The sequence below is a fragment of the Equus przewalskii genome, chromosome 9 (assembly GCF_037783145.1).
Source record: "Equus przewalskii isolate Varuska chromosome 9, EquPr2, whole genome shotgun sequence".
Lineage (NCBI taxonomy): Eukaryota > Metazoa > Chordata > Mammalia > Perissodactyla > Equidae > Equus > Equus przewalskii.
The window spans coordinates 19,033,100-19,058,549 of record NC_091839.1 but is presented as its reverse complement, the minus strand read 5'-3'; the positions used below and the strand labels follow the sequence as shown (position 1 = coordinate 19,058,549).

General features: G+C 56.8%; 2 protein-coding genes across 5 annotated transcripts in view; one reads left to right on the top strand and one right to left on the bottom strand.

The window, feature by feature from the left end:
• The window catches only part of LOC139073667 (uncharacterized), an 18,249-nt gene extending 5,005 nt beyond the window's left edge, over positions 1-13,244 (top strand). The window contains exon 4 of the mRNA XM_070559507.1: positions 13,072-13,244. The gene's annotated coding sequence lies outside the window, so the exon portion shown is untranslated. The remainder of the gene's footprint in view (positions 1-13,071) is intronic.
• On the bottom strand, positions 6,949-25,450 carry MED25 (mediator complex subunit 25). 4 transcript variants are annotated; one of them, XM_070558266.1, is made up of 18 exons: positions 24,377-25,450; positions 24,237-24,282; positions 23,610-23,734; positions 17,857-17,955; positions 17,394-17,514; positions 16,782-16,944; positions 16,525-16,655; positions 16,141-16,228; positions 15,855-16,048; positions 15,284-15,412; positions 14,756-14,841; positions 14,626-14,683; positions 14,374-14,481; positions 12,241-12,429; positions 11,811-11,882; positions 11,470-11,688; positions 11,005-11,185; positions 6,949-8,783 (listed from the first exon to the last, which is right to left on the bottom strand). In XM_070558266.1, the coding sequence occupies exons 1-18, from the start codon at positions 24,637-24,639 to the stop codon at positions 8,539-8,541; spliced, it is 2,517 nt and encodes an 838-aa protein (XP_070414367.1). In that variant the 5' UTR covers positions 24,640-25,450; the 3' UTR covers positions 6,949-8,538. The 4 variants fall into 4 exon arrangements, with proteins under 4 accessions (XP_070414367.1, XP_070414369.1, XP_070414368.1 ...); XM_070558267.1 differs by lacking the exon at positions 6,949-8,783 and adding an exon at positions 10,414-10,545; XM_070558268.1 differs by lacking the exon at positions 11,470-11,688.

Below are 25,450 nucleotides of genomic sequence, written 5' to 3'. Positions count from 1 at the left end.
ATTGCTCCAAGCCATCACCATCTCTTGCCACCTTGTCTCTCTTATTCCACTAATCAACCACCCAGTGCCCTTGGAATTAAATACAGACTCTTCCTCTAATGCCCTGCATGGTGTGACCCCTGCTGCTGTCTCCAGACTGATCTCGTTTACATCCTCTCTGCTCTCCACCTAGCTGATGCCTTCCCATCCTTAAGAGGCCATCAGGACACGTGTGGATTGTATAAGCGTGGAGAAATGTGTGCCAGCATACACTCCAGCATGAGAAAAATGGAAACATGTCAGAATGTGAAATGAACGCACGCACTGAAATTCTATTCGAAATATAGAGTCCAGCTCTCCAAAACCATCTTGCTTACCCGGTGTGCTAGTTGGAAAGCCACCGTCCATTTCATCAAAACCTGCTGCCCTGGCGAGCACGCTACGATTATGACTAAGCAATTCTGCGCCCATCTGTTAGGCTGCCCACTTCCTGAAAAGTAGCTGTCTGTTACCCAACCTGTTTATGCCAGTTGTTCTGAAGATAATAACTTAATCCTATCAAACTAATGAAATATTAAAGCAAGAGACTTGTTTATATGCAAACCAGGTTGCCTGCACTGGAAATGAAGGTGAGTTGCTGGAAAAGAAGAAAAAATGCTGCCAGATTAGTTGCAAAGCGACTGTAAATGACCGAATGGAAAAGCTCATGAAAACCTAGGAAGACCCAGCCCTCAGTTTGCTTCATAAGTGTCTTTAGGTTCTCAAGTCACTTCAAAAAAAAAAAAAAAAAAAAAACTGGAAAGGATAGATGACTCGTTGTGGTTTGTGGGTGCTTTTTATACAGGAATCTGATGTCCTAAGATACCTGGAAGACCAAGACTTACAGAAAAGCTCCTGGTCCTACCTATCGAGATGAATGTCAGTTTAAATGTTCCTGGTCGAGATAAAAGGTTCCAAGTGTTTAGCCGGTCATCCGTGCTATTTACCATGTATTTCTAACTCCCCACTTGGCCGGCAATTGAAAGGACTGCACTTCCTGACCCCATTGTGGTTGAGTGGGGCCAGGTGACAAATTCTAGCCAATGAAATGCGAGCAAAAACGACGTCTGTGAATTCAGCGCGGCGTGTTTCACTATTTGTGCGAGACCAGAGCTGTGGGCGCCTGTCCCACGCCACCTGGCACTGTCCCCGATCTATCAACACCGGCTGCACCCACGGAGCACGAGTGAGAAGACCCACCTGCGCGATTTCAAGCCACTGCCATTTGGCGGTTGCTTGTTATTGTCACGTAAGTCAGCCCGTCCTAATATAGAAATGTCCTTTTCCAATAATCCCGTTTAACCAACTAGTGTTTAACCACCGACTGAGTTTACTAAAAGGGCGAACTGGGAGTACATAGAGGTTGGGTGTGTGTGTGACACAGACGAGCTCACGAAGACAGTTGGACAAATAAAAACGCTTTCTACCACCAAACAGGAGGAAGGCGATCTCTGCCTGGAATTTTGATTTTTGTTTTTCCAATTACAAAATCATGTTTGTTTAAAAAAGGTCTGCCTGATCCACGTTCTTCCACCTCCACATTTTCCTCCTCAAACTCGCTCATCGTGACTTGTAATATTTGTGTCTCCTAAGGACAAGGAGCCCGGCCAGCTTGTTCACCGAGCCCTCTAGGTCTAAGCGTCCGTCCCCCCAGAACCCCCTCGGCGCCTCTACACAGGCCGTGGGAAACGTCCACCACCCCCTTTCCGCTTCCGGGTCACCCCAGGAAACCACCTGTCGCAGCTTCCCCAGTAGTAGGTCAAGACGATTGATTCTCACCAGTGGGAGCGGAAGCGTGAGCGGCATGGCGTCATGACGTCACTTCCGGTCCCAGACAGGTAAGCGCCCGCATGCGCACTTCACCCCCTTGCGCCACTGCCCCTTCCAGGGCTGGAACCCAAGGACCCCCGGAAAGGAGGTGACGGTGACTGGCTGGAAGCAGCGCACCCTGAGTCACTGCTGGAGGAGAGCCACCAGGGGACAGCCGGACCCACATCGGACTGTCACGGAGCAGGGGAGGGACACAAGCCTGGCTAAGCCGCTGAGATTTACGGATTTGCCGACGTACATCATCTGATCGACCACACGCGCAGACCCGGACAGCGCTCTTTAATCCTGTTTGTCCCCTCACCTCCATGTGCCCTGTAGTCTGCAGCCTGCAGGCCTTTGCCACACTGTCCCCGCTATCTGGCGGCCCTTCCCTCAGTTGTTCCTCTCAAAGGATGACCCTTGATGGTTTAGCAGGGACTCTGCATTGAGCACGGAACTGTCGGGTCCCATCTCCTTCTCGCAGGGCCGGCCTGTCGCAGCCTCACCTTACAGACCCCAGAAATCCGGATCTGCATGGTGAGCCACTCGGCCACTCCCTGCCACCTCCAGGAGGGCGGGGCCTACAGCCATCCTTTCACTGCTGCAGCCCCAACCCCTAGCGGGCATCCAATGCATATCTTCAAACAAACGACCTGCAAATCTATGACCTCCAGCGTCAACTGGGCCCCCGCTGCTGCCTCCTGCTCTTCCATAAAGTTCCTTGATTACCTCCTAGAGGCTGGTTCAGCCTCCGCCACCCTACTCAAGGCTCTCAACAGTAACCTGGTGGATCCTCAGCCATGCGCACCCGAGTGAGTCAGACTGGTGGTCAGAGCTGGTGCCAGCCTGTATCACTTAATTTTAAAAGATGTTCTTGGAAAAGCAATAATAATAGTATTTCTTAAACACTATGCTAAGCACCTGCTCTCTGAACTCTGAATCCTCACACACCAGGCCACGAGGTGGACAATTTTATTATCCCACCTACAGGTTGAGAAACCAAAGACCAAGAGGCCAGAGCCGGAGGCCATGGACCAAGCAGAGGCGGAGGGGGCCCCGGCGCAGGTTCTTGCTTAATCTCAACAGAAGCCCTTGACTCCTCACTTGATGGAAAGAAAGAGGCGCATTAGAAGTGAGCACCTCCCCTTTCCACCCCTCCTGCCCAAGGCCCACCATGGCCATCAACTCCGGGTTGGGACCCTCCCATCGTTGTCACGGCAGCGCCTCTCACATCTGCCGCTCAGCCACCACCTGCCCTCCAGCACATACTGTTTCCAACACTCCCAGATTGTAAAAATGTGGGCCTCCCCTCGTCCTCAAACCCAGGGGCCTTTCTCCTTGCAGTGAGATGACCATGTCCCGCCCAGCCTCTCCTGATGCAGTGTCATCCACACCAGAGAATTGGTGGGACACTTGTTAGTATGCCAGATGTTTTTTGGAGGGGCAGTTTGGCAGCTGTGTCGCAGTTTAAAATGGGCCCCCAAAAGACCAGAAACATCCTACATGGCCAACAATAGGGGATTGATGGGGAAAATGATGGCATTCACACAAGGGAATACTATGCAGCCATGAAAAAGAACAGAGAACTTTTTGCCCTGGTATGAACTAGAGGAAAAGAGTAACCTACAGAATAAAGTAGGCTGAATAAGTTCTAGATCTGCAGTCCGACACAGAGCCCGTGGTCAGCAATACTCCACCGTACACATGAACTTCGGAGGGCAGACCTCATGTTAAGGGATCTTACCCCCACACACACACACACACAAAAAGACCCAAAGGGACACAAGGAAACCTGGAGGTGACGTGCCCCCCACCTTGATTGTTGTGATGCTTCCATAGGGGTATATTTATGTCCAAATGCATCAAACTGTATGCATTGAGTACATGCTTTTTGTCTATCAGTTACACCTCCATAAAGCTGTTTTCAAAAAATAAAGTAGGCCGCCACCAGGGAGAGGAGCCAGAAAATGAATATATTTCTGTTTGCTTCCACCTGCTTGTACCTGTCTCTGAAAGGGCACGAGAAATGGGGAATTGACCTCCAGAGGGAGCTGGGAGAGACCATGCATTGGGGTGACTTTGGAACCTCAAGGTGCGAACCATAGGAAGCTTTTCTATATGCAAAAAATCAATTCCATTTTTAAAAAGTCAAGTAAAAATAAAATTGGCATACTCCTCAATTTTGAAATTTTGCTAAGAATGGATCCCACAGGAATGCCTGCATAAGTGAGCAAAACACACATATAAATAGGCATATGCTCATCCTCTGCATTTTTTTGTGCTGAGAAAGATTAGCCATGAGCCAACATCCATGCCCATCTTCCCTATTTTGTATGTAGGACACCGCCACAGCACAGCTGCCAGCAAGTGGTGTAGGTCCACGCCCTGGAACTGAAGCTGGGCCGCCAAAACAGAGCACGCCAAAATTAACCACTAGGCCACAGGGCTGGCCACTTGCAGCATTTTTGATAGTAATGAAAGCCTGCACAGCCCATAGTCTGCCCACTATGCCCACAGTGTGACAAGTGGCTTCAAAGATGGCCCCCGTGCCCCCACCTCCTGGTATTACATTCTTATGTTACCCCCTCAGCTCCAGTGTGGGCTGGACCTAGTGACTTGCTGTAAAGAACAAAATATGGCAGAAGTGATGGGCTATCACTTCTGTGACTGGGTTATGAAGAAGACTTTGGCTTCCATCTTGGGCACTCTCTTACTTCTAGAGAAGCCGGTAGCCACACTGGGAGCTGCCCTATGAGGAGGCCTACATGGCGAGAAACAGAGGGCAACTTCCAGCCAATGGCAAGCAAGGAACCGAGGCTGTGTCCAACCACTTGCAAGGAACCGAATCCCACCAGCAAGCACGTGAGCGAGCCTGGACGTGGGCCCTCCCCAGTCGAGCCTTCACATCACATGAGACTGCGGCCCCGGCCCACAGCTTGATGGCAACCTTGAGAGACCTTAAGCCCGAGGCATCCAGCTAAGCTGTGCCCAGAGCAACCGTGAGACAATAACGCTTGTTGTTTTAAGCCACTGAGTGGTGGGGTTTGTTACACATCCACAGATGGCTTATCCAGACTGGATGGTTGGTGCAATTGGAAATGTGTCCATTTAATAAAGTACCGAAGGCAACCGTTTCAAGACAGAGCCACACGGAAAGGACAATGTGGACGGATGGCCGTTACTTAAGTGAAAAAAGAAGCAAGATAAAGAACAACATAGAGAGACTGACCCCACTTAGGAAAAACACGAAACTATAAATGCGTCTGTAACTGCATGCACATAAATTCAAATGCCGGACTGACCTGCCTGCCTGCCTCTGGGGAGGAAAGTGGTTCTGCTCAGAGTGTGTTTTTGGGGTAAGAGAGGGGAGAGTGAGGTGTGGAAGGGTCCTTCACTTTTTATTCGACACACTTCAGTGCTTTTTCATTTTTATGAAACTGTAGTAACGTGTGTTAAGTCAAGACGTTTTTAAGATTAATTTTTTAAAACCCCAAGATGGTGGGAAAATATTAGTGAGTTTTAGGTACCTTGAGACATACACTCCCTGTTTGAAGGTGTCATTTTTCTTATAACTTTTCTTTATAGAGGTCGTAGGTGGGCATTTCCTCTCACCCAAGACAGGTTGGCAACTATTCATGTGTTTCGGCATTTTTTTCCTTAATTTTTTTTTTTCAATTATGTTCTGCCACTTTTGCCAGATCTGCTCCTTTGGGAGGATTCTCCTGAATTTCCCAGTCTTGCTTCCAGCTCTAGATGCACAGTCCAAAAGCAAATTGGTCAAAAATGAAATGTTTCCAACCAGTCACTCACCGATTACGACCCTCATGCTCGCTCTGGTGACTCAGACAAGCTGGCACGTTCAGCAGCAGGTCTGCCCACATTTTACCTCCTAAGGGTGGGTTTTGGCCACTGACGACAACAGTGGCTAATGGCAGCTCTCCTGTGTAGAGAACTGTGCCGGGCCAGCCACGTGCTCAATCCTGTGGGAAAGGCACTACCTGACAGATGGGGAAACTGCAGGAGCTGGAGTTTAAGGCCTCTAAGATTTTCACTATTTCTTCTACACCTAAGCAGCTTTCATAGTTCCTTGTGTGCAGAGAAAAACTTTCCAAAAAGATCTGCTGCTGGCATTGGCTGGTTTTAAGATGCGTGTTAAGCACTGACGCCCACCGTCTTTATGGGATTGTGAACCGTGGAGGTGAGCTCTGTGTGTCTGGATCTTTTCTCACTCTCTGGGCATCCCGCTAAGCTCGGGCCGCCCGCTGCCTCACTTTGTGAATATGCCCCTGTGATTAGGTCATGACAAGTCCCTGGGGGTCATCTGATTGGGTGCTGAGGTCAAGAGGACCTCACTAGCCAGAGATGGCCAACCAGTGACTGGAAACATTTCTTTCTGATCAATTTGTCCTGGACCCAAACTCGTTTCCCTGCTGGGTGATTCCACCCCGGTGCAGACAGCACTGGCTGCCCTGGTCCCCTTCCCCTTGCAGCGCCCTTGGACGCAGTCCATCACTCTCTCCTCAAACACTCAGCTTCTAGAACACACTTGCCTGGTCCTCCTGTCTTCCAGCTCCCTGCCCCACCCTCACGCATGCGTCTTTCTCAGGGCTCTGTCCTTGTCCTCGCGTCTCCTCCTTCTTCTAGAGGTCACAAAATGGCGGCCCGGCAGCCTCATGAGACCCACAAGCGGATTTTGTTTGGTCCTCACAGTATTTGTGGTTTTTAATTTGAATGCCATCAGGCGGGGCAAGCACTCTCCAAGTTCGCCACAGTCCCCATCATTCCCTATTGTCTTACACCCGTCCGCTTCACACATTTCCATCACCTGCCTGGTCCCTGAAGCCATCTGAGTTTTCAAAAGCCCCGGCTACACATGCCGCTGGGGAAACCTCACACACTTTCCCTTCTTCGACTACCACGAGCATCTCCTACTCCATCTTTCGTTGGCATGAGAGTCACCTAGGAAGCTTGCTCCAAATGCCGATTCCCAGCCTCCCTCCCTCCCCCAGATTTGGCTCAACGGTCCTAGGACAGGATCAGAAACTCAAATGCTTACGGGAGCCAGGCGGGCCACATAAATGAGTGAACAAGCCAGGTATAAGAAAAGTCGACGGCCAGAAATATAATCAAATTGTATCTTTACTGAACTAGGGTGAATGCATGGAACAGAATACAAACATGTACGATACTGGAGTTCATATTTCAAATTCAAAATTGAAAAAATACAAATTGAAAAAATAGAGATATTTAGCTATGAAAATTTTCTCTGTCATAACTCTTTTGCCCCTTTGATTTGAAGTGGGAATGCCGACACCAGCCCTGCCGCCCCGAGCTGTCAGCGTCAGGCCTCGGATGTCACGGTGGGATGGGCAGCTTAGAATTCAACTTGGAATCCTGAACCCGGGGGCGGGATGTAACTTGACTCAGTTTGGTAACAGAAAACAGCTGTTCACAAGCCTGGGGACTTGCAAATGCGGAGATTCGGGACAACTACTGGAGGGAGCCGTAGGGTCGGGGTCTCCCAACAGAATCACATTTAGGAACCAGCACCCTATGGCACTGCGGTGCAGGAACTACCGTTTGGGGTCTGCATTCACACGATCGACGTCAACCAACAGAGCCAAACTGGACAGTGTTCGTTTGTTTTCATCAAGTCTGGATGCAGGGAGCTCCAGGGGCGTTTGGTCTTCAACTCCAACCCACCAACTTGGATTAAGACGGTCCGGGCCGTCTCTTGCATTTCAGGAAACCAACTGCAGCCAAAGGAGTCAGATTATTTCTTGCCAACGGCTCCCCCATTTTTGCCGGGACTGGGCAAACACGATCATACATTCAAGGAGCTGTTTGCGAACATCCTTGTGGAGAAACTGTGGTGAGAAGGGTCGTAACCTTGACCAGAACTCTTTGACCGACCTTCTCAGAGGAACCAAGGGGTGGCTTTGGCTTCGTTTGAAATGAACCCAATAGATTGATTTCCACAGTTCAGGTTTCTTTCACACCATCGTGTGATGACCAGGTCACGGAACTTCTGTAAATTACATCGGGTCAAATTCACCCTCAACTCGCCCGTGGTCCAAGTGCAGGGGTGTGTCGAGGACGGCCAAGTGTGTTCCATTTCGCTTCTTAGCATGATTCTTGGTGGCTGATGCAATGACCTGACTTGTGCGTCCTTGCCAAAGGTTGCCACCTTGGATCGAGTGTCCTGATCCATCCCCGTGTGACACAGACCATTAGTTTACCACAACTGTCTGCAGCTGTGCTTAGGAATTCTGACCAGTCGACATGAAACTTCTCGTTTCTCTTAATACACAAAAAATAAGTCATTTCTCAGTGTTGGGCCTGCCTTGGCGCACCGTGTCACAGACGTCTTCGGTCACCTCCAAATTCTCAACACCACAAATAAATAAAGCTAACAGGGTGGTCAGAGTTCATGAGCAGCGATCGAAAAGGCCACAACTGATTCGACTCTTTCGAGCAACTGGGCTCGCAAACCTTCTCGTTTATCTTCGACGCGCCGCGCAAGGCAAACGCCCGTTACACGGAAATAACGGTCTAGCAGGCTGCATTTCTGTGCAGGACCCGTCATTCTGCTCCTTTCAAACTCGCTGTCTGCAGAAGGGTTTCATGCCCGGGTAGTTCTTTCCACGTTATTCTGGAACTGTGTACCGCAGCCTCGCCATTTCTGTTATTTGCTTTCTTTCCGAAGCAAACCTACTGACACTTGAGGCCCTTTTTCAGTTCGTTGAGTATCGCCTCTCGTGTCTGCTCCGTGTACTGGTCGAAGCTCTTACTATGCTTGGATTCGTAATGACGTCTCAGGTTGTATTCTTTCAACACAGACACGATTTTTTTGCATATTAAACACGTTGGCATGCTCTTCACTTCCACAAAGAAATAGGCTCGCTCCCACTTTTCTCGAAACACGTGGCCCTCTCGTTCTCTCTTGCGTTTTGCCGCTTTTGACAGAGACATGGGTACAAGAAAGATTTCACTTGCCTCTGAATGCTACCGCAGACAGGAACAAGCACAGGGCAAGCCCGTGACAACGGCAATGACCCTCTGCCTCACAGTGGGGGAGCCGAGAGGGAGTGGTGCGGACTGTGGCGAACCAGAGAGCACACGCCCCGTGGAGGGGCAGCTCCAGCCCATTGTGGCCAGGCAGAAGGGTGGGCCCAGGGTGCCAGATCTTCTGACTTGTCAAGAGAAGCCAAGACTGCAGATTGTATTGTGTGTGTGTGTGTGTGTGCGCACGAATTATCCTGATTTTTACTACTAACTTGACAGAAAAAAATGCCACATATGCTAACACAGGGAAGGCCAAACAAAAGTCATCTGTAGAGTGGCCCACGGGCCACCAGATTGCAACCTCTCTCCTGGGACAGGGCCCAGGATCTAATGTTAACCAGCGTCCCAAACAACGCAGATGCTGGTGGTCCAGGCGTGGACCACACTCCGGAAACGCTCGTCTAGGGTCTGACAACAGACAACAACTCTGCCTCCAGGCCAGACCGCCCCTGCACGCAGACCCCCCCGGCTTACCCGGCTGCCCCGGGGACATCTCTCTGAGGACATCCTTCCGGTCTCTCGCCACGCCACATGCCAAACCTGTTCCCTGCTGGATTCTCATCTTGGGGACAGCCCCACTGTCAACCCTATCCAAGCCCCAGATGGCCAGTCTCTGACTGGGACCGGGGGCTTACCCTCTCACCACGTGAGAGCTCGTCCTCTCCTGCGGCCTCAACCACCAAATGTCCACTGTCCCCTAAGGACACGTCCTGTCCACACGTCATGTGGACAGCCCTCTGATCATTAACACTCACTGCTGGTTCCTTCTCCCAGTTCCCCACCAGCTACAGCACCCAGGCCAGGTCCTCTGGACAGACCTCAGTGCCCCACCCACCACTAATTCCTTCATGTGGCATGCCAGTCCCCAGCCTCACCCCTCCTGCCCCGGACTCTGCCCGACCCCTCCTCTGGCTTCCCCTCTCTCCAGGACCATCACCCCAGCCTCCTTCCTGCCTTCCTGTCTCGCCCCATCACACACCATAGCCCAGAGGGGTCTTTGTGACACCCAGCCCACTGAGGCGCCCCCTGCTCCTGCCTCCTGGCTCTTTGGCGTCCCCAGGACAAACCTTGAGCCGCCTGCTTCGGAACCTGAGCGCCCTCCCGACTCGGCGCCTGCCCACCTCTCTAACCGCTCCCTCCCTCACGCTCATGCTCCAGAAGCATCGATGGCTTGCTCCTCTGAACACCCCAAGCTTTCTCCTGCCTTCGAGCATCCGTTTGTGCTGTCTCCACAGCCTAGACTGCCACTCGCCCCCTGCTTCTCCTCCGAGGCTCTGCTGGGCCCGGCTGGCACCATCTCTAGCCCCAGGAGAGCCCGCGGTCCTGTGAGCTCTGCCTGCCTGCCTCCTTGTCGGCCCCGAGCCAGGCGCACCGGACTGCCTGCCTCACTGCCGAGGCCCTGGCGCCACCAGCCCGGGGCCTCAGGGATGTCTGCTGAAGCGGGAACAAGGACAGAGATGTCTCCCCGCCTTGGTCGCCTCCTGCCCAGTCCTGGGGACGTCAGTGACGGGAGCCGGGGCATGTGTTAAAAGGAACTTTATTGGGTGTCGGGGGTTCAGATGAGGTCCATGAGGATGTCGTCCTCCATGACGCTGGGCTGCAGGCCCGGCTGGGGGACCGGGCCTCGGGGACCCCCGCTCAGCAGCATCTGACCTGGGGGGCAGTGGGGAAGGGACTGCATCTCCCAGTAGTCCCTGGGGCCCTGGAGGGCCCTGGGCCTGCTTCCTCCCTCCTCCTCTGGGAGCCCAAGTCCTGAGTTCTCCAGGAAGCCTTGGGGGGACCCATCGAAGGCGCCTTCTGACCCCATCTGGTAACAAATATGTTTCCCACGAGCCTTTGGGAGCCCATCCCCCAAAACACCTCTCTGGCTCTAAGACCATGTTTCCCAGAAACCCCAAAGGGATGCCAGAGGGGAGCCAGGGGGACAGCTCTCGCCCCCTAAGTCCTTGGTCCCCTGGGCTGTATGTGCCTCAGAACCCCCAAGAGCCACGGGGAACCCGCTATTCTCGAATCCCAGAACTTCACCTCCCAGGAGCCCTTGGTCTCGGCGCTCCAGCCCCAGGGCTGCTGGGACACTCGGTCCAGACCCCGGCCTCCCCCGGGCCCCCTTACCTGGCAGTGGAGCCCGTGGGGGAAGCTGTGCAGGCCAGGACTGGGCGGGAGGCGGGTGCAGGAGCGGGGGCCCCAGCTGGGGCTGCCCCAGGCCCTGGTGTGGTGGGGGCAGCAGTGCAGGCGCCCCTGGCGGTTGGAGGTGGTGGAGGGAGGCCTGGGGTGGGGGCACCCCGGTCTGCGGCTGGGGGAACAAAGACAGCAGCTCAGAGGCCCCCAGCAGAGAGCCCACCCCACCGTGCAGCCTCTGGCACAAAAGCTGCTCAGAGAAACCTGATCCAGGGGCTTGCCGGGGTCTTTCTTAAAGGAATCTTAGCAGAAGCCCACAAAAACCTCAGAGGAGCCGGCGGGCCTGGAGCCCTCAGCGGGGCTCTACTCACACCCGCTGATCAAGCCAACCTCCCTCCTCCGAGACGGAAGAACACACCGTCAGGGCGAGGGGCCCACGCTCCCACGCCCCCAGCTCACCGGCGGTGGGTTGAGGAGGAGGCTCCGCAGCTGGGGGTTGGCCCCGGGGTTCTGGGGCCGGAGGATGGGTCCAGGAGGGGGCGGGCCGGGGGCCGCTCCAGGAGGGCCTTGGGGGGCCCCAGGGGGGGCCTGGGCAGCACCTTGGGGCTGGGGCTGCCCGGTGGCCGCAGAAGCTCCCACAGTGCCCTGAGGCTGGGGCTGTGGTGGGCGGAGCTGGAGCTGGTGGGAAGAGACGGGGGTGAGGGACACGGCCCCCGGGCCCCTCGGCCTCCAGGGTCGGGTCAGAACGACAGTGTCCTCGGGGCCTCCCCTGCCCCCGACCCCACTGGCCCTGAACTCACCAGGTTCTGCGAGGGCCTCGCCTGGTCCTCCAGAATGGGGCCCAGGCCTGGAGGCGCCTGCTGTGCCCCCATCTGTGTGGGGAGAAAGGGAACAGGTCAGTGACTGGTGGGGGTTCCCCACGTCGGGGAGGGTCTGAGCCCTGAAGGGGAACCTGTAGGGAGCTGGAAAGGTTTTCTTTGTGGAGTGGAGGGTCTGGGAAGTAAACTTTACATTCCCAGTTCCCAAGAGGAGCTGTGTCTTGGATATTCGACGAGGACACTGAAAAGGGAGAGAAACGTTGCGAGAAAATATACAGATAGGCCTGAACGGGGCAGGGGCCACATCAGGAGACGAGTAGGCCCTGGCACTGGAGCCCCATGGGGACCCTGGGGGGTTTGGCAGGGAGCTCTGGGGCCCAGGTAGGCGGGGTGGGGGGGCGGCATCACTCACCCCCCGCTGCTGCTCCAGCTTTTGCTGCTGGACTTGCTTGTGGTTGGTGATGACCTGCCGGATGCCGTTGACAAAGCCGCTCTGGTCGTAGGGAATGAGGCCCATGAAGATCTTCTTCTTGGACGAGTACAGCAGCATGAGCACGCGCACCTCGCACGGGGCCGTGTGGGGGAAGTGCACGCAGCCCGCCTGGCAGGGAGAGAATCAGAACCAGTCATATCCTGGAGGAGGAGGGATCTCACCCCCTCCTGGTTCTAGAAGGTTCTAGAAGCCCGAAAGCAAGGGGTAGCACGGTTTCTGCTGTAAAAGGTTGAGGAGACTAGAGGTTTGCTTGAGGCTGCTCCAGAGACAGAAACTGAGGGGCTCAGAGGAGAGCTGGGTGCCCAAAGGGACACAGCGAGGCCGGGATTCTTGCTGACTGCCAGGAGGGAGAGGGGAGGAAGCGCCCCAGACAGAGGGCTGGGTCCCAGCTCTCTGACCTTGACCCACCACCCCCGCCCCGTGGGCTGCCCTCCTCAAGGGCCCCTGGGAGGGTCCATGGCTGAGAGGAGGGGCCTCCCTCCAGAGCTGGCACCGGAAGCGCATGAGCAATGGTGGTGGCAGACACCATGACTGAACCCCGTTCCATTTAGGGGAGTGACGTGTCCAGGCCCCAGTGCACTCGTGGGCGCCTGCTCCCCTGCAGCCTCCTGTGCAACCAGGGAGGCCCAGTGGCCAGGGTCTGGCCCAGGAGATGTGGGAAAAGCGTGCCCAGGGGGTGGGAAAGTGCTTTCCTAAAGAACGAGAACATGTGGCTGATGCCACGCCTCCCCCTCGCCTTCCCCCATCCAGTTATGCAAGACTCCTTGAGCTTCCAGAGCTGTCTTGTGCCCACGAGAAAGATGCCGAGAGAACCACAGAGATCCTGGCCTGACGTCAGGGGACTACAGAACTAACCCCGATAGCTGCCCCCCTCTGGACGTCCTGTTCTGTGTCAAAAATAAAGGCCTGCTCGTTGAATGCTCGCTTTTGGGGCGTCCTTCTCAGAACCCAGGATGCCATGATGTGAGGAAGTCCAAGCCACACGGGGAGGCCATATGGGGGCACTCTGATGGATGGGCCTGCTAAGCCTCCCAGGGACAGCCGGCACCATGCGGGGGCCACCCTGAATCTCGAGCCCAGCTGTCAGGTGGGCACGGTCTCAGGCACCCTCTGACAGCAACCGCTAGAGATCTGCTCCTATTTAGAGAGGCCTCCATTGGGGCAGGCCCAGTTGCGCAGCGGTTAAGTGCGCACGTTCCACGTCGATGGTCTGGGGTTTGCCGGTGTGGATCCCAGATGCAGACCTACACACCCCTTGGCATGCCATGCTGTGGCAGCGTCCCACGTATAAAGTAGAAGGAGATGGGCACAGATGTTAGCTCAGGGCCAGTCTTCCTCAGCAAAAAGAGGAGGATTGGCAGCAGATGTTAGCTCAGGGCTAATCTTCCTCAAAAATAAAATAAAATAAAGTCTTTAAATAAATAAATAAAAATAAAGTCTTAGAGAGGCCTCCCTCAGTGCTGTGGGTTGAACTGTGTCCTCCAAGAAGACACGGTAAGGTTCCAACTCTTGGCACCTGTGAACGTGACCTTATTTGGAAATAGGGACTTTGCAGATGTGACAAGGTAAGAGGAGGCCATTAGAGCAGGCGCTCATCCGAATGACTGGAGACCTTATAAGGACTCAGGGACAAACACAGGGCGGCGAACGCCACGTGAAGACACAGACAAAGAGAGGACAGCCACGTGCAGGTGGAGGCAGAGATGGGAGTTTGGCTGCCTGATGTCAAGCACGCTTGGGGCTACCAGCTGCAGGAAGAGACGCAGGGTCCTCCCCAGAACCCACGGAGGGGGCAGGCCCTGCCGACACCCTGACTTCAGACTGTCAGTTTCCAGAACTGAGAGAATAAACTTGTCGTTCTCAGCCCCAGGACACCAATACGCCCGGTAACCCGACGGACCCAACGGCTTCCTCCTGACAGCTCCTGTCACACCCTGTCCCATTTTTAACGCATTTTTAGCTCACAAAGCCCACCCAACCATTACGGATGGCTCCCTCGGGCCCAGAGGACAGAGGGGCAGCACCCCAGGGCCCCACGCAGCCCGGACTCACGAAGCCGTTGCCCATGATGCGATAGAGGCCTTTGAGGGACTCTAGGTCCTTGTTGGTGAAGTGGAACTGGACCATCCTTGAGTTCCGGAACAACGGGCCCAGCGTGGTCTGGGGGAGACACAGGCCAGCCAGCGCGTTGGGTAGGGAAGCGAGGAGGGGAGACAGGAGGCGGGAGGGGGCAGGGCAGGGATGAGGCAGGAGAGAAGGGGCAGGGCGCCTGGCAGGGGTCGCGGTCCTCCGCCTGCCACTCACCAGCAGCTGCTGCGGGATGAGCTGCATGATCAGCTTCTGGGGCCACTGCTCGGTCTTCCTGCGGGCGGTGCCGGGAGAGGTGTCAGGAGGGCGCACGCCCCAGCCCACCCCGCCCCCGAGCGCCACCTACAGGTTCTCGCCGTGGTTCACGTAGACCTGGCAGGGCAGTGAGCGCGTCAGCTTGGTGTTGGCGTCCACGGAGGCGGGTTTGGGCTTCTGAGCGGCAAGAAGGGCAGTCGCAGTGAGAAGGGCTCCAAGCTTCAGGCCCCCCGCCCCATCCTCTCGTGGGGGCCCCAAAGCTCAGAATGGCCCTCAGTTCAAGTCTCACGAGCCCTGGGCCCCTCCTCCAGACCATCAATCCCGCAATCCTCTAGCCTTCCAGTTCCACAAATGTGGGGGCTCCTCCTCTAGCCCTCTGTCCCCCAGAGGCCATAATCCCCTGGGCCCGTTTTACCCAGGATCCGAGGGTTCTCTCGGCTCTTCACCTGCAACACAGTTCTTACTACCTCCCCAGTCCTGAACTACAAATCCCACACTTCCTTGGGACTATCCTCAGGACCACGAGTCCCATGAGCCCCTGGAGCACTGGCCTCACCCCGCACCCTGCCAGTCCGGCCCTATGAGATCCACGTGCCCAGAGGCTCCTCAAGCCACTCACCTCCTGCCACTCGAGGACTCCGCTCCAGGCCAGGACTTTGTTGGAGACTGACTGCTGCCCACCGAGGGCTGGGGCGCCCAGCTGGGCCGGGGAAGGGCCGCTCACCCCACCTGGGGCTACCGTGCCCGCCTGCCGGGGGAGGAAGGAGGGCAAGGAGCAGGGTCAGAGCATCTCCCAGGAGGGGCTGTCCTGAGAGAGGGACAGACCAGCAAGAATGGGACGAAGCTCCCTTCCTCTGCACACCCTCCTGAGGACACCGCTCAGCTGTCCCTGGGACCACCAACACTCTGACCCTGTAGGATTAGGGACGCTCAGTGCCAGGATGGCCTGGCCTCCCAGGACCTCTCGGGCTCCCAAAAACAGTCTTCACCCCGCCAAAGCCGCCAGGCCCAGGACTCCATCCACAGACCCAGGAGTCTATGCGTGTTCTGTAGCATGAGCCCCGTGAGCCCCAAGGGCTCAGACCCACAAGCCCCACGTGCCCTTGGCCCCTCAGGAAGGCAAACCGCGTGTCCGCAGCACTGTTAGCCCCGGGCAACCTGGAGGAGGGAGCGGGCGTGCAGACACCTACCATGGAGGGGGCCCCAGGCTGTGCAGCAGGAGCCAGGCCTGGGCCAGGGGCCACCGTGGAGACCAGGCTGGGCTGAGAAGCAGGGGGCGGCTTGGGGGCACCAGGGGGCCCTGGGGGCAGCGGGGGGGCTGGGGTCTGGCTGAAGGGGGGACCCACTCCGGGAGCGGCTTGCTGGAGAGGGTTGATGGGCGAGACTGTGGGAAAGAGCAGAGGAAGAGGTGGGGCACAGGTGTGGACGGAGGCCGGGCCGCCCCCGCCCGCCCCGCAGCCTCGCCCCAGGACTCACAGCGTGGGCCCAGCCCAGCCTTCTGGTTCTTGGCAGCCTCCACCGCGTTCTGGGCGGCCACTTGAGCTGCGCTCAGGTTCCCAGGGACCTGGGGACAGAGGTGCGAGACTGGTGAGGACCACACACCTCCGTCCTGGTGTCCCATGGGGGTCACACCGCCCACGCCTGCACAAGGCACAGCTGCCCCAGCTCCAATGTCGAGGAAGCTGTTGACTCCCACCGCTCCCCGCGGATGTGATCTCCCAAGGGTCCCCCACCCCGTCCCAACATCCCAAAGGAGACTCCCGTCACCCTCCAGGCCCCAACTTCCAACTACACCTCTCCCAAGGGACCAAGGCCCCCCCATGCCCCAGGGGCGTGTCCCCTTCCTGCGGACGTCCATACCTGATACTGCTGGGGGACGGGGGGCAGAGGCTGCTGGGGGGCTGCTGACAGTGTGGCACCTGAGGGTGGAGCCGGAGGAAGGGGGACGGGCTGCTTCGCCTGGAGGGGGCCTGGGGCCGAGCCGCCCCCAACTGCGAGCCAAGGACAGATGACCGAGCCCGAGAGAAGGGGTGTGATGGGGAGAGAGGAGAAGGAACATCAAGTGAGGGGGAGCCGGGAGGACGCCTCCCGTCGCCCCACCGATGCCCGGGCCTCACCGGGCAGCACGAGCCCCCGCACCAGCACCATGTGCCGCGGGTCCTGGCTCACGTCTGTTGGTGGCTGCAGCGGCTCCAGCATGGCTGGGGGAGCCGCCTTTTCGAACAAGAGCCGCAGGGCGGGCAGCTTCCGGGGAGACACGATGGAGAAGTGGATGCCTTGCTGAAGGAGGGGAACGAGCCGTCAGGACAAGGCTGCAGGTGCCAACCCAGACCCCAAAACCAAATCCCCATCAGGCTTGGGGACAGGGAACCACAAGACCTGTAACAGCCACCCCAGGGGATTCTGGGTTATAGCTCTTCCAACAAAAGTAAGCAGAGCTGATCAAACAATTTGTCACTATTCTGTGACCCAGGAATACAGTTCTAGCCCCTCCTCCCTCAGACCCAGGAGTCCAGCCCCAGCCCCTCCTCCCTCAGACCCAGGAGTCCAGCCCCAGCCCCTCCTCCCTCAGACCCAGGAGTGCAACCCCCAGCCCCTCCTCCCTCAGACCCAGGGGTCCAGCCCCAGCCCCTCCTCCCTCAGACCCAGGAGTCCAGTCCCAGCCCCTCCTCCCTCAGACCCAGGAGTCCAGTCCCAGCCTCTCCTCCCTCAGACCCGGGGGTCCTCACCTCCCCAATCTTCTGCACGAGACTCTCCGTCGTGTACCCAGAGTACGTGGTGCTCTCGACAGCGGGAAGCAGGTACGGGGGCGAGTTACAGATAAGGAGGCAGACGCGGTGTGTCTGGCCGCTGCCAGGGACAAGGACAGATGTGGAGCAGGCAGCCACAGGGGCCCTGAGAAGGGACGGAGACCCCGCAGCAGCAGAGGTCCAAGAACTCTGCCCGCCAGGATGCCAGGAGGAACACCCCCATTTTACAGCCAAGATCCCTGAAGCTCGGAGAGGGTCCTGATACGCTCTAAGTCACCCAGCAGGCAGGGGAGGCAGGAGGCAGGCTTGGAGCTGGCTCCCCTTCCCGCTGAGGACACTGAGGCCAGGGGACACCTGCCTCCCGGCCCCGAGTGCTGGCACACACGGCCCACCCGCTCCCCAGCGTGGACGGAGCCGGACAGGCCCGCCCAGATGCACTCACATCTGCTCACGCATCTTCTTGAAGTCGTCGAACAGCTGCAGGGCCGTGCTGAGGCCTTCGGCAATGAGGCTGCAGCTCTCGCCGCCCCCGCCCATGAACCTGCGGGGCGAGGAGGTCAGCCCCCAGGGGCCCCTGCGGAGCCCAGGGCTGCCACCCCCCAGCCCCCAGCACACACTTGAGCCTGTCCCTGTGCCGTCCCCTCCCCCACTGGACTGTGCACCTTGGGACAACAGGGACATGGTTGAGTTCCCTGCGCTATTCCCAGTGCTGGCACAGCGCCAGGCCCAGAGAACGAGGACAGGGGACATTCATCTCCTGCAAGGAAGTCCCTCTGGCAAGAGGCCCCATCGGAGGATGGAACAGAGAAAGGACCCAAGACACCACGCAGGGAATCCCATGCTATGTCGCAATCCCTGTGCGCCTCCCCTCTCTGGGCCTTCTGCTCCATCTTTAAAGCCAGCACTGGCCTCTACACCTTCCCAGTCCGGGACGGAGGCCTCTTCTGTCCTCCTGCAATGTTACAGGTGAACTGTGTCCCTTCAAAAAGACAGGTTCAAGTTCTAACCTGCAGTTCTCCAGGATGGGACCCTATTGGGAAACAGGTCTTGGCAGATGAGCCAGTTACGAGGAGGGCCTGCTGAAGGAGGGTGGGCCCTAATCCACTACGCCCCGTGTCCTTACAAAAAGGGAGAACTGGGACACAGACAGGCTCAGAGGGAAGACGAGGTGGCAAGACACAGGGCAAAGACCATGTGGAGATCGGGGTGACGCTGCCACAAGCCAAGGAACATGTGGGGGGACCAGGAGCTGGAAGAGGCGGCGAGGACCCGCATACCGGATCCAGAGGGAGCTCGGCCCTGCCCACACTGTGATCTGGGACTCCTGGGGCCAGAACTGTGAGACACCAAGCTCCTCCTGTTCTAAGCCACCCAGTTTCCAGTACGGTATTGCGGACACCCGACAGAACTATCACACACACAGACTCGGGTGCCTCCTCCCCCGATCTACAGATGGGTCCCCGGCGTCCGTGCCCCGGGGCGTGGGGAAGGCCCTGCTGGACTGCAGCTGTGGCTTCTTCAGGTCACGTGGTCCTGAGGCCGACCCTTTGCCCCAGGGGACTTTGTGCAGACTGGGCCCTGCCAGACTGCCCTGTGGCCCCTGTGTTCGTGTCAGTACCCATCTCCCCCCACAAAGAGGGACAGGGTCTGAGGCCTCTCTTGCCCCCAGCCCCGCCCCCCACAGTCTGGCGAGAGGGAGACCTTGGGAAATAAACAAATGAGTGTTAAATAAACAAATGGCTGCAAGTCCATCGAGGCCAGAGTAACACCAAGCCCTCAGCTGGGCATCCGGGGCCCTCTGTACCCTCCCACTCCATCCCTCTCTGGCTGCAAATCCTCTGGAACATCTCGAGTGTCCCTGCTCTCCGTGACCTGCCACACGCCCAGGCCTCTGCCTGTGCCGTCCGCCCCATGACCACAAACGCCCTTCTTCTCGCCTGGGTGGAAACCCTGCCTATCTACCATGACTGCCAGCCCAGAGTCATCCTCCTCCAGGAAGCCTTCCCCACCTGCCACCTGATTTTAGGCCCCACCCTCGATCACATCACGTCACCGACACTGTGACTGTCAAGCTTCCCTTCACAGCTCACTTTCCCGCCCCAGGGCCGGTGCAGCCCTCAGGGAGGGAGACCAAGCGGTCTGAGCCACCTCTCGGCTGTGGCCGAGGACACGCAGGGCCTCAGGAAGTGCCTGCTGAATAAGTGAGCCACCAGCAGCCTGGCCGAGAGCCCCGATGCCGACCCCTTCAGTCCGTCCCCAGCTCTTTCCAGTTGTGGGCTTCCGGCCCTCTGCCTGTGTGCTCGCTGCCCCTTCCCCTCCTCTCTGAGGGCACGGAGCCCACACCCCTGCTCCCTACCACTGCCCCCTTCCTAGAACTCCTCTCCCCCTGCACAGGCATCTTCACACCCCAGAGTCGGGGCAGGCCCCATGAATGAACCAACCCTGGACCCCCCGACTGCCAGCTCCCTGTTCTGGAAAAAATCGAACCACTATCTTCATGGCTGGGGCTTGGGGACAGGGCTGTGGGGGTGGGGCAGAGACAGGGAGCAAGTGCTTCACACGCACAGGGTCTCCTTTTAGGGTGATGGGAATGTTCTGGAACCAGATAGAAGTGAGAGTTGCACAACACCATGAATGCACTAAATGCCACTGAATTGTCCGCTTTAAAATCATTACTCTTGCTATGCGAATTTCACCCCAATATTGGAAAAGTAATTTACGAGAGAAAGGGATCAATTAACTACTTTGAGATCCTAAAATGTGCTTTTTTCTTATTGAACGTTGAGCGTAAGCCATCTGTTATGAGCTCAGAGACATGTAACAAAATTTTGTCCAAGAAATGAGAAAAACTTGAAAATGGGAAGCAGGAAAAAAAAGGGCGACCTGTAAAATATGTTTTGGATATCATCAAGTTTATGAGAAACCTTAATTCCCAATAAACCCGTCGATGTTGTCAACACACAGTAACATACAAATGACACGGAAGGGCCCTGGGTGATCCTGGTGGGCTGTGACTCCTGGGGGTCCTCGGCCTCTCAGCCTCCCCACATCACCCCCTTGAGTCTCCACCACCCACTTTCACAAGCTAATGGCTCCCTGAAGGCCCCGGAAGGGAGTAGTCAAAACGGACAACAGTTACAGCAGCCGGTGCCCCACCCAGCCTGTCGCCCTCCACAAACACCAGCTCCAAGAGGGCCGAGACCTTGCCCATCCCCTGTCCCGGCTCCTCAGGACCTTTGGACAGTTTGCTCCACAAATGTTTGCTGAATGAATGAGTGAATGACGAGTGGACCGTCACATGCCGCAGGGCAGACACTCGGGGCTGTCTTCCTTCTGTCTCCCTCCTGTCGGATTCTGGGGCTCTAGCTGTAGGAGAGGAAGACAAAACCGCCTCTCTGGGAAGAAAGGGAACGTAGCCTCAGAAACGAATCTTCCCGAAGCAAGGATGTTTCAAACACACCGCATGCTTTGTTCTGAAATCAGGTCGGCCCGGGATAAGATAAGGTTTCTCCAAGTGTGAACAGAACTTGCTGACTTCGTTTGTGATCTGCCACAGGCTGCCCAGAATGTCACAGAAGCTGAATTTAAATGGTTACTTAGACCTGATAAACGACTATGAGTGCTAAATAATGGCTTCAATGTTTATCGTCTGGTGGGGAGGATTCTGAAGGGCGGGCACGGCAGACAGAGCTTTTCCATCTGGGTAAAGGTACAGTGTATTCTAGGCCGACTGGGGGGAAGGAACCCCACATGGGATGCGAGGATTCAAAAGCACTTCCCTCTTATCTTCCTAGTGCCCTGGAAAGTTTTATTTTATTTATTTATTTATTTATTTATTTTTGAGGAACATTATCCCTGAGCTAACTATTGTCAATCCTCCTCTTTTTGCTGAGGAAGACTGGCCCTGAGCTAACATCTGTGCCCATCTTCCTCTACTTTATATGTGGGACGCCTCCCACAGCATGGCGTGCCAAGCAGTGCCATGTCCACACCCGGGATCCGAACCGGCAAACCCCAGGCCACTGAGCTGCAGAACGTGCGAACTTAACCGCTGCACCACTGGGCTAGCCCCTGCCCTGGAAAGTTTTAAATAACGTGGTTTGACTGCCTTTCCTGACACCCAATCACCCACCAGGTCGTCTGGTTTCTTGGTGATTATCTTCCCCACAGCTTTCACTCATTCATCTCCTCAGCCAGGGTCTCCTGGGGCCTCCTGGGTGCCAGGCCCCATCTGGAGGCAAACGGCAGGAGAAACACGCAGGGTCCTGGCCATTCACAGTCCAGAGGGTGTGGGGCTGTGACAGGGGAACACCTGGGAGTAACGGGGGCAGAGGAGGGAGCAAGTGGCTGCTTGCCAGAATCAGGGAAGGGCCATTTAAGTTGGGCCTTGAAGCTTACACAGGAGTTTACCAGGGAGAATGAGGACATGAAGAGCATTCTGAGCATTCATTCACTTACTCATTCAACAGAGTTTTCCTTAGGCCCCCTTGGTGCCAGGCCCTGTGCTGGGTGCTAGGGACTTGAGAGACGTCAGACTTGGACTCAAGCCTCAAAGAGCCCCTACGTCACATTATTTAAGTCATATCACAATTTATCCCAGCGATTCTCAACGGGGTGGATTCTGCCCCCCCAGGGGACGTCTGACAACGTCCACAGATATTTTTGTTTGTCACACCTTGGGAAGGAAGTGGCTACCGGCAGCTGGTGGGCAGAGGCCAGGGCTGCTAGTAAAAATCCTGCAACGCACAGGACAGTCCCCAAAACGGGGAATTATTTGGCCCAAAGTGTCAACAGTGCTGAGGCTGAGAAACTCTGCTCCATCCTGAGTAGTAATGCTAACGACCACGAGGGGGGTCAACTTTCCACCAACTGTTCAGCACCCCGTCCAGCTCACACAGCCTGGGACCAAAGGCCTTCGGATATTCGCTGAACGAATGTCGGAAGATAGTGGTATCCCATGAACTGGTGCCAGTTAATGAACTCCGACCAGAGGTCAGACCCTGAGGGACACACGACACATGGTATGAAATCAGCTCCTGGGATCCTCCCACGAGGGTTACCACCCACAAACCCAGAAACCGAGACATAATAGGAGCGAACACCAAGGGAGTACTTAACACCCGCCAGGCACTGTTGTAAACAGTCAACAACTCACTTAGCTCCCAAAGGAACCCTATGAAGTCACGGTAACCAGGCCCCCAACGATCCCGCCTCCCGGCACAAAACCCATCCAAACACCGAACACGACTGACTTGTGGACTAAACAGAACGCGCCAGAAGTGACAGTGTGACACTTCCGGGATCTGATCATCAAAGGCCCTGGGGCTTCCTCGGTGCTCTTTCTGTGGGATCCCTCGTCCGAGGGAAGCTGGCAGCCATGTTGGGAGGATACTCAAGCAGCCGCAAGGGAGGCCTTGGGACTCACAGCCAGCAAGGAATGGAGGCCCCCTGCCGACAGCCAGAGGGCGAGCCACCTTGGAGACGGATCCTCCGGTCCCACTCAAACCTCTGAGAGACCCTGAGCCCAAAGCAGCCAGCTAAGCCACTCCTAAATCCCTGACTTAGAGAAACTGCATGCGGTAATAAATGTTTGTTTCCAGCCAGTAAGTTTGGGGGTAACGTGTTATGCAACAGTGGATGAGAAATACAATAAACGAGGAAGACAAGCACTATTAACACCCCCCCTTGGGGCTAAGTTAGAGGAGGCGGAGCCGGCAGGGACTCCAGGTGTGGCAGTTCTGGCACCTAGAGCTGTGATTTGGCCCCAGGCTGTCCACACCTGCAAGAGCTGCCTGTAAACTATCAAAACTGGATCCAAAGCACAGAGGGATCTGTCCTGGCCCAGCCCCCCCTCCCTGCCCCCAGGCTTCGATGCGCCCATCTGAAAAATGAGGAAGAGAGTAGAGACATAGCAAGAGAGAAAGGCGAGAACCACACACGGGGCACAAGCTGGCTGCCAGGGTCAACAGGCCTCCTTGTCTGGGAAGTTTTCGTGCTTTCGAATCTGACAGCAAACTCGCTGAGCACACAGAACCCCCACCACGGAAGTGCCTTATGGACAAAAACGCCACCCCCCTCAGGCATTTCCGCCACCCCATGTGAGGCAATGGCTCCAGCAGCTCCAACCCAAGCCACCATCCCTTCACCGTCCCTCAAAGGCCCCCCAAACCACCCCAAGCACGGGAAAAAGCTCACTTAATGCCATCGAGCCAGGTGACAAACTCATAGGCGCTGCTGGTGGGAGCGTGACACTGGACGTAGGACTCGGGAGCGCAGTCCACCGTGTTGAACACCACGAGGCTGTACTGGGTCCCCCCATACTGGGAGGGGAGGACAGAGGAACTCTGCATCTGGGACCCCAGCACTCTTTCCCTTCAGAGGAGTCGGGGGGGGCCCCCACCTCCCTCCTTCCTCTGACCCAGGAGTCCAGGCCCCCCCCCCCCGAGTCCTTCCTCCCTCAGACCCAGGGATCCTGGCACCCCAGCCCCTCCTCCCTCGGATTCAGGAATCCAGCCCCAGCCGTAGGCCCTCCTCGCCCAGACCCCGGAGTCCAGGCCCCAGGCCCTCCTCCCTCGGACCCGAGAGTCCTGGCCCCAGCCTCGGCCCCTCCTCCTTCGGACTCGGGAGTCCAGGTCCCAGCCCCTCCTACCTCAGGCCCAGGTGTCCAGGCCCCAGCCCCTCCTCCCTCGAACCCGGGAGTCCAGCCCCCAGCCCCTCCTCCCTCGGACCCGGGGGTCCAGGCCTCCAGCCCCTCCTCCCTCGGACCCGGGAGTCCAGGCCCCCAGTCCCACCTCCCTCGGACCCGGGAGTCCCAAGACTCACGTCTCCCCCGAAGTCCGTCTCGGCAGGAGGACCACCGTTAAAATACCTGCGGGGGTCGGCAGTGAAAGTCGGGGTCAGGCCAGAAGCGGTGGGAAACCCAAGGCAGAGGGCGGGGCTGGAGTCGCGGAAACGGCACTCACTCGATGGCCGGGAGCAGGTAGTGCTTGCGGAGCCCCTCGAAGTAGGGCCCCAGGTTGGCCGTCCCCTCGATCACAAACACCACGTCGGCCACTAGGCCCCCGGCGCGGGCCGGGCCCTCCGACCCGGGGACCATGCCCCGCGCCGCCGCTGCCGCTGCCGCCGCCACCGCCACAGCCACCGCGATAGGAGCGGAAGTGCGCCTGCGCTGCGCGCGCACCCGCGCCGGTCGGCTTCGCGCAGCCGCGGACGCGCCCGCGGCCATGGCTGTGCGGGGCGGCCATGTTTGTGCGGGGCACCCAGGGCCGGTGGGCCTATCTCCATCCTCGCTCGCGCCCACCGCGTGCAAGTCTCAGCAAGGGCGTAGCGAACCCCTTCGGGGGCCCGATGCGGAAGACTGAATAACCGGCACGACCGTCCAGAGCGAAATGTACCGAAAGCGGCACAGTCAGCCGCCATCTTTGAGCGGGGCGCCTATTCCGACTCTGGACTCAATGGAGGATCAGGAGACCTGGTTGCTATGCAACGCGTACGCTGCCCTTGTTTTCTACCAGAGAGATTAAGTTTCTGCTTCAGTTCTTTCCGGCGCTGGGTGGGATGGGGGAGGGTCGTGTGAAGGGTCCAATCACGTCGTCCGACACGCGGTTTCTAGGCAACGCTTTCAGGTTGCCCTCAACCCCGAAGGGAGCGCAGCTGTTTTTCTCCCGAAAAGAAGCCGAAATCCAATCCAAGTGGCTGTTGCTAGGCAACACCTGAGAGTTGTTTTCTGGGCGAGGGGCCAGCAAGTGGCCTCGAACATAAATACATTCCAGGCGGATTAAAAATGCCCGTGCAACAAATGAAACCGTAAAAATAGCCCAAGGAATAAAGAAACACGGTGTATCATCCTGAAAACTGGAAAAAAGAGTTTATCATCACGGGAAAGCCAGAAAACGTAAGATATTGATCGGTTTGTCCGCAAGACTCCAAACACGAAATTGAAAAAAAGACGATAAACTGGGAAAGTCATTGTAACGTGTGTTGAGAAAAGTGTACTACAGAGATACGTCTTACCGATCAATAAAAACTTGAGAAAA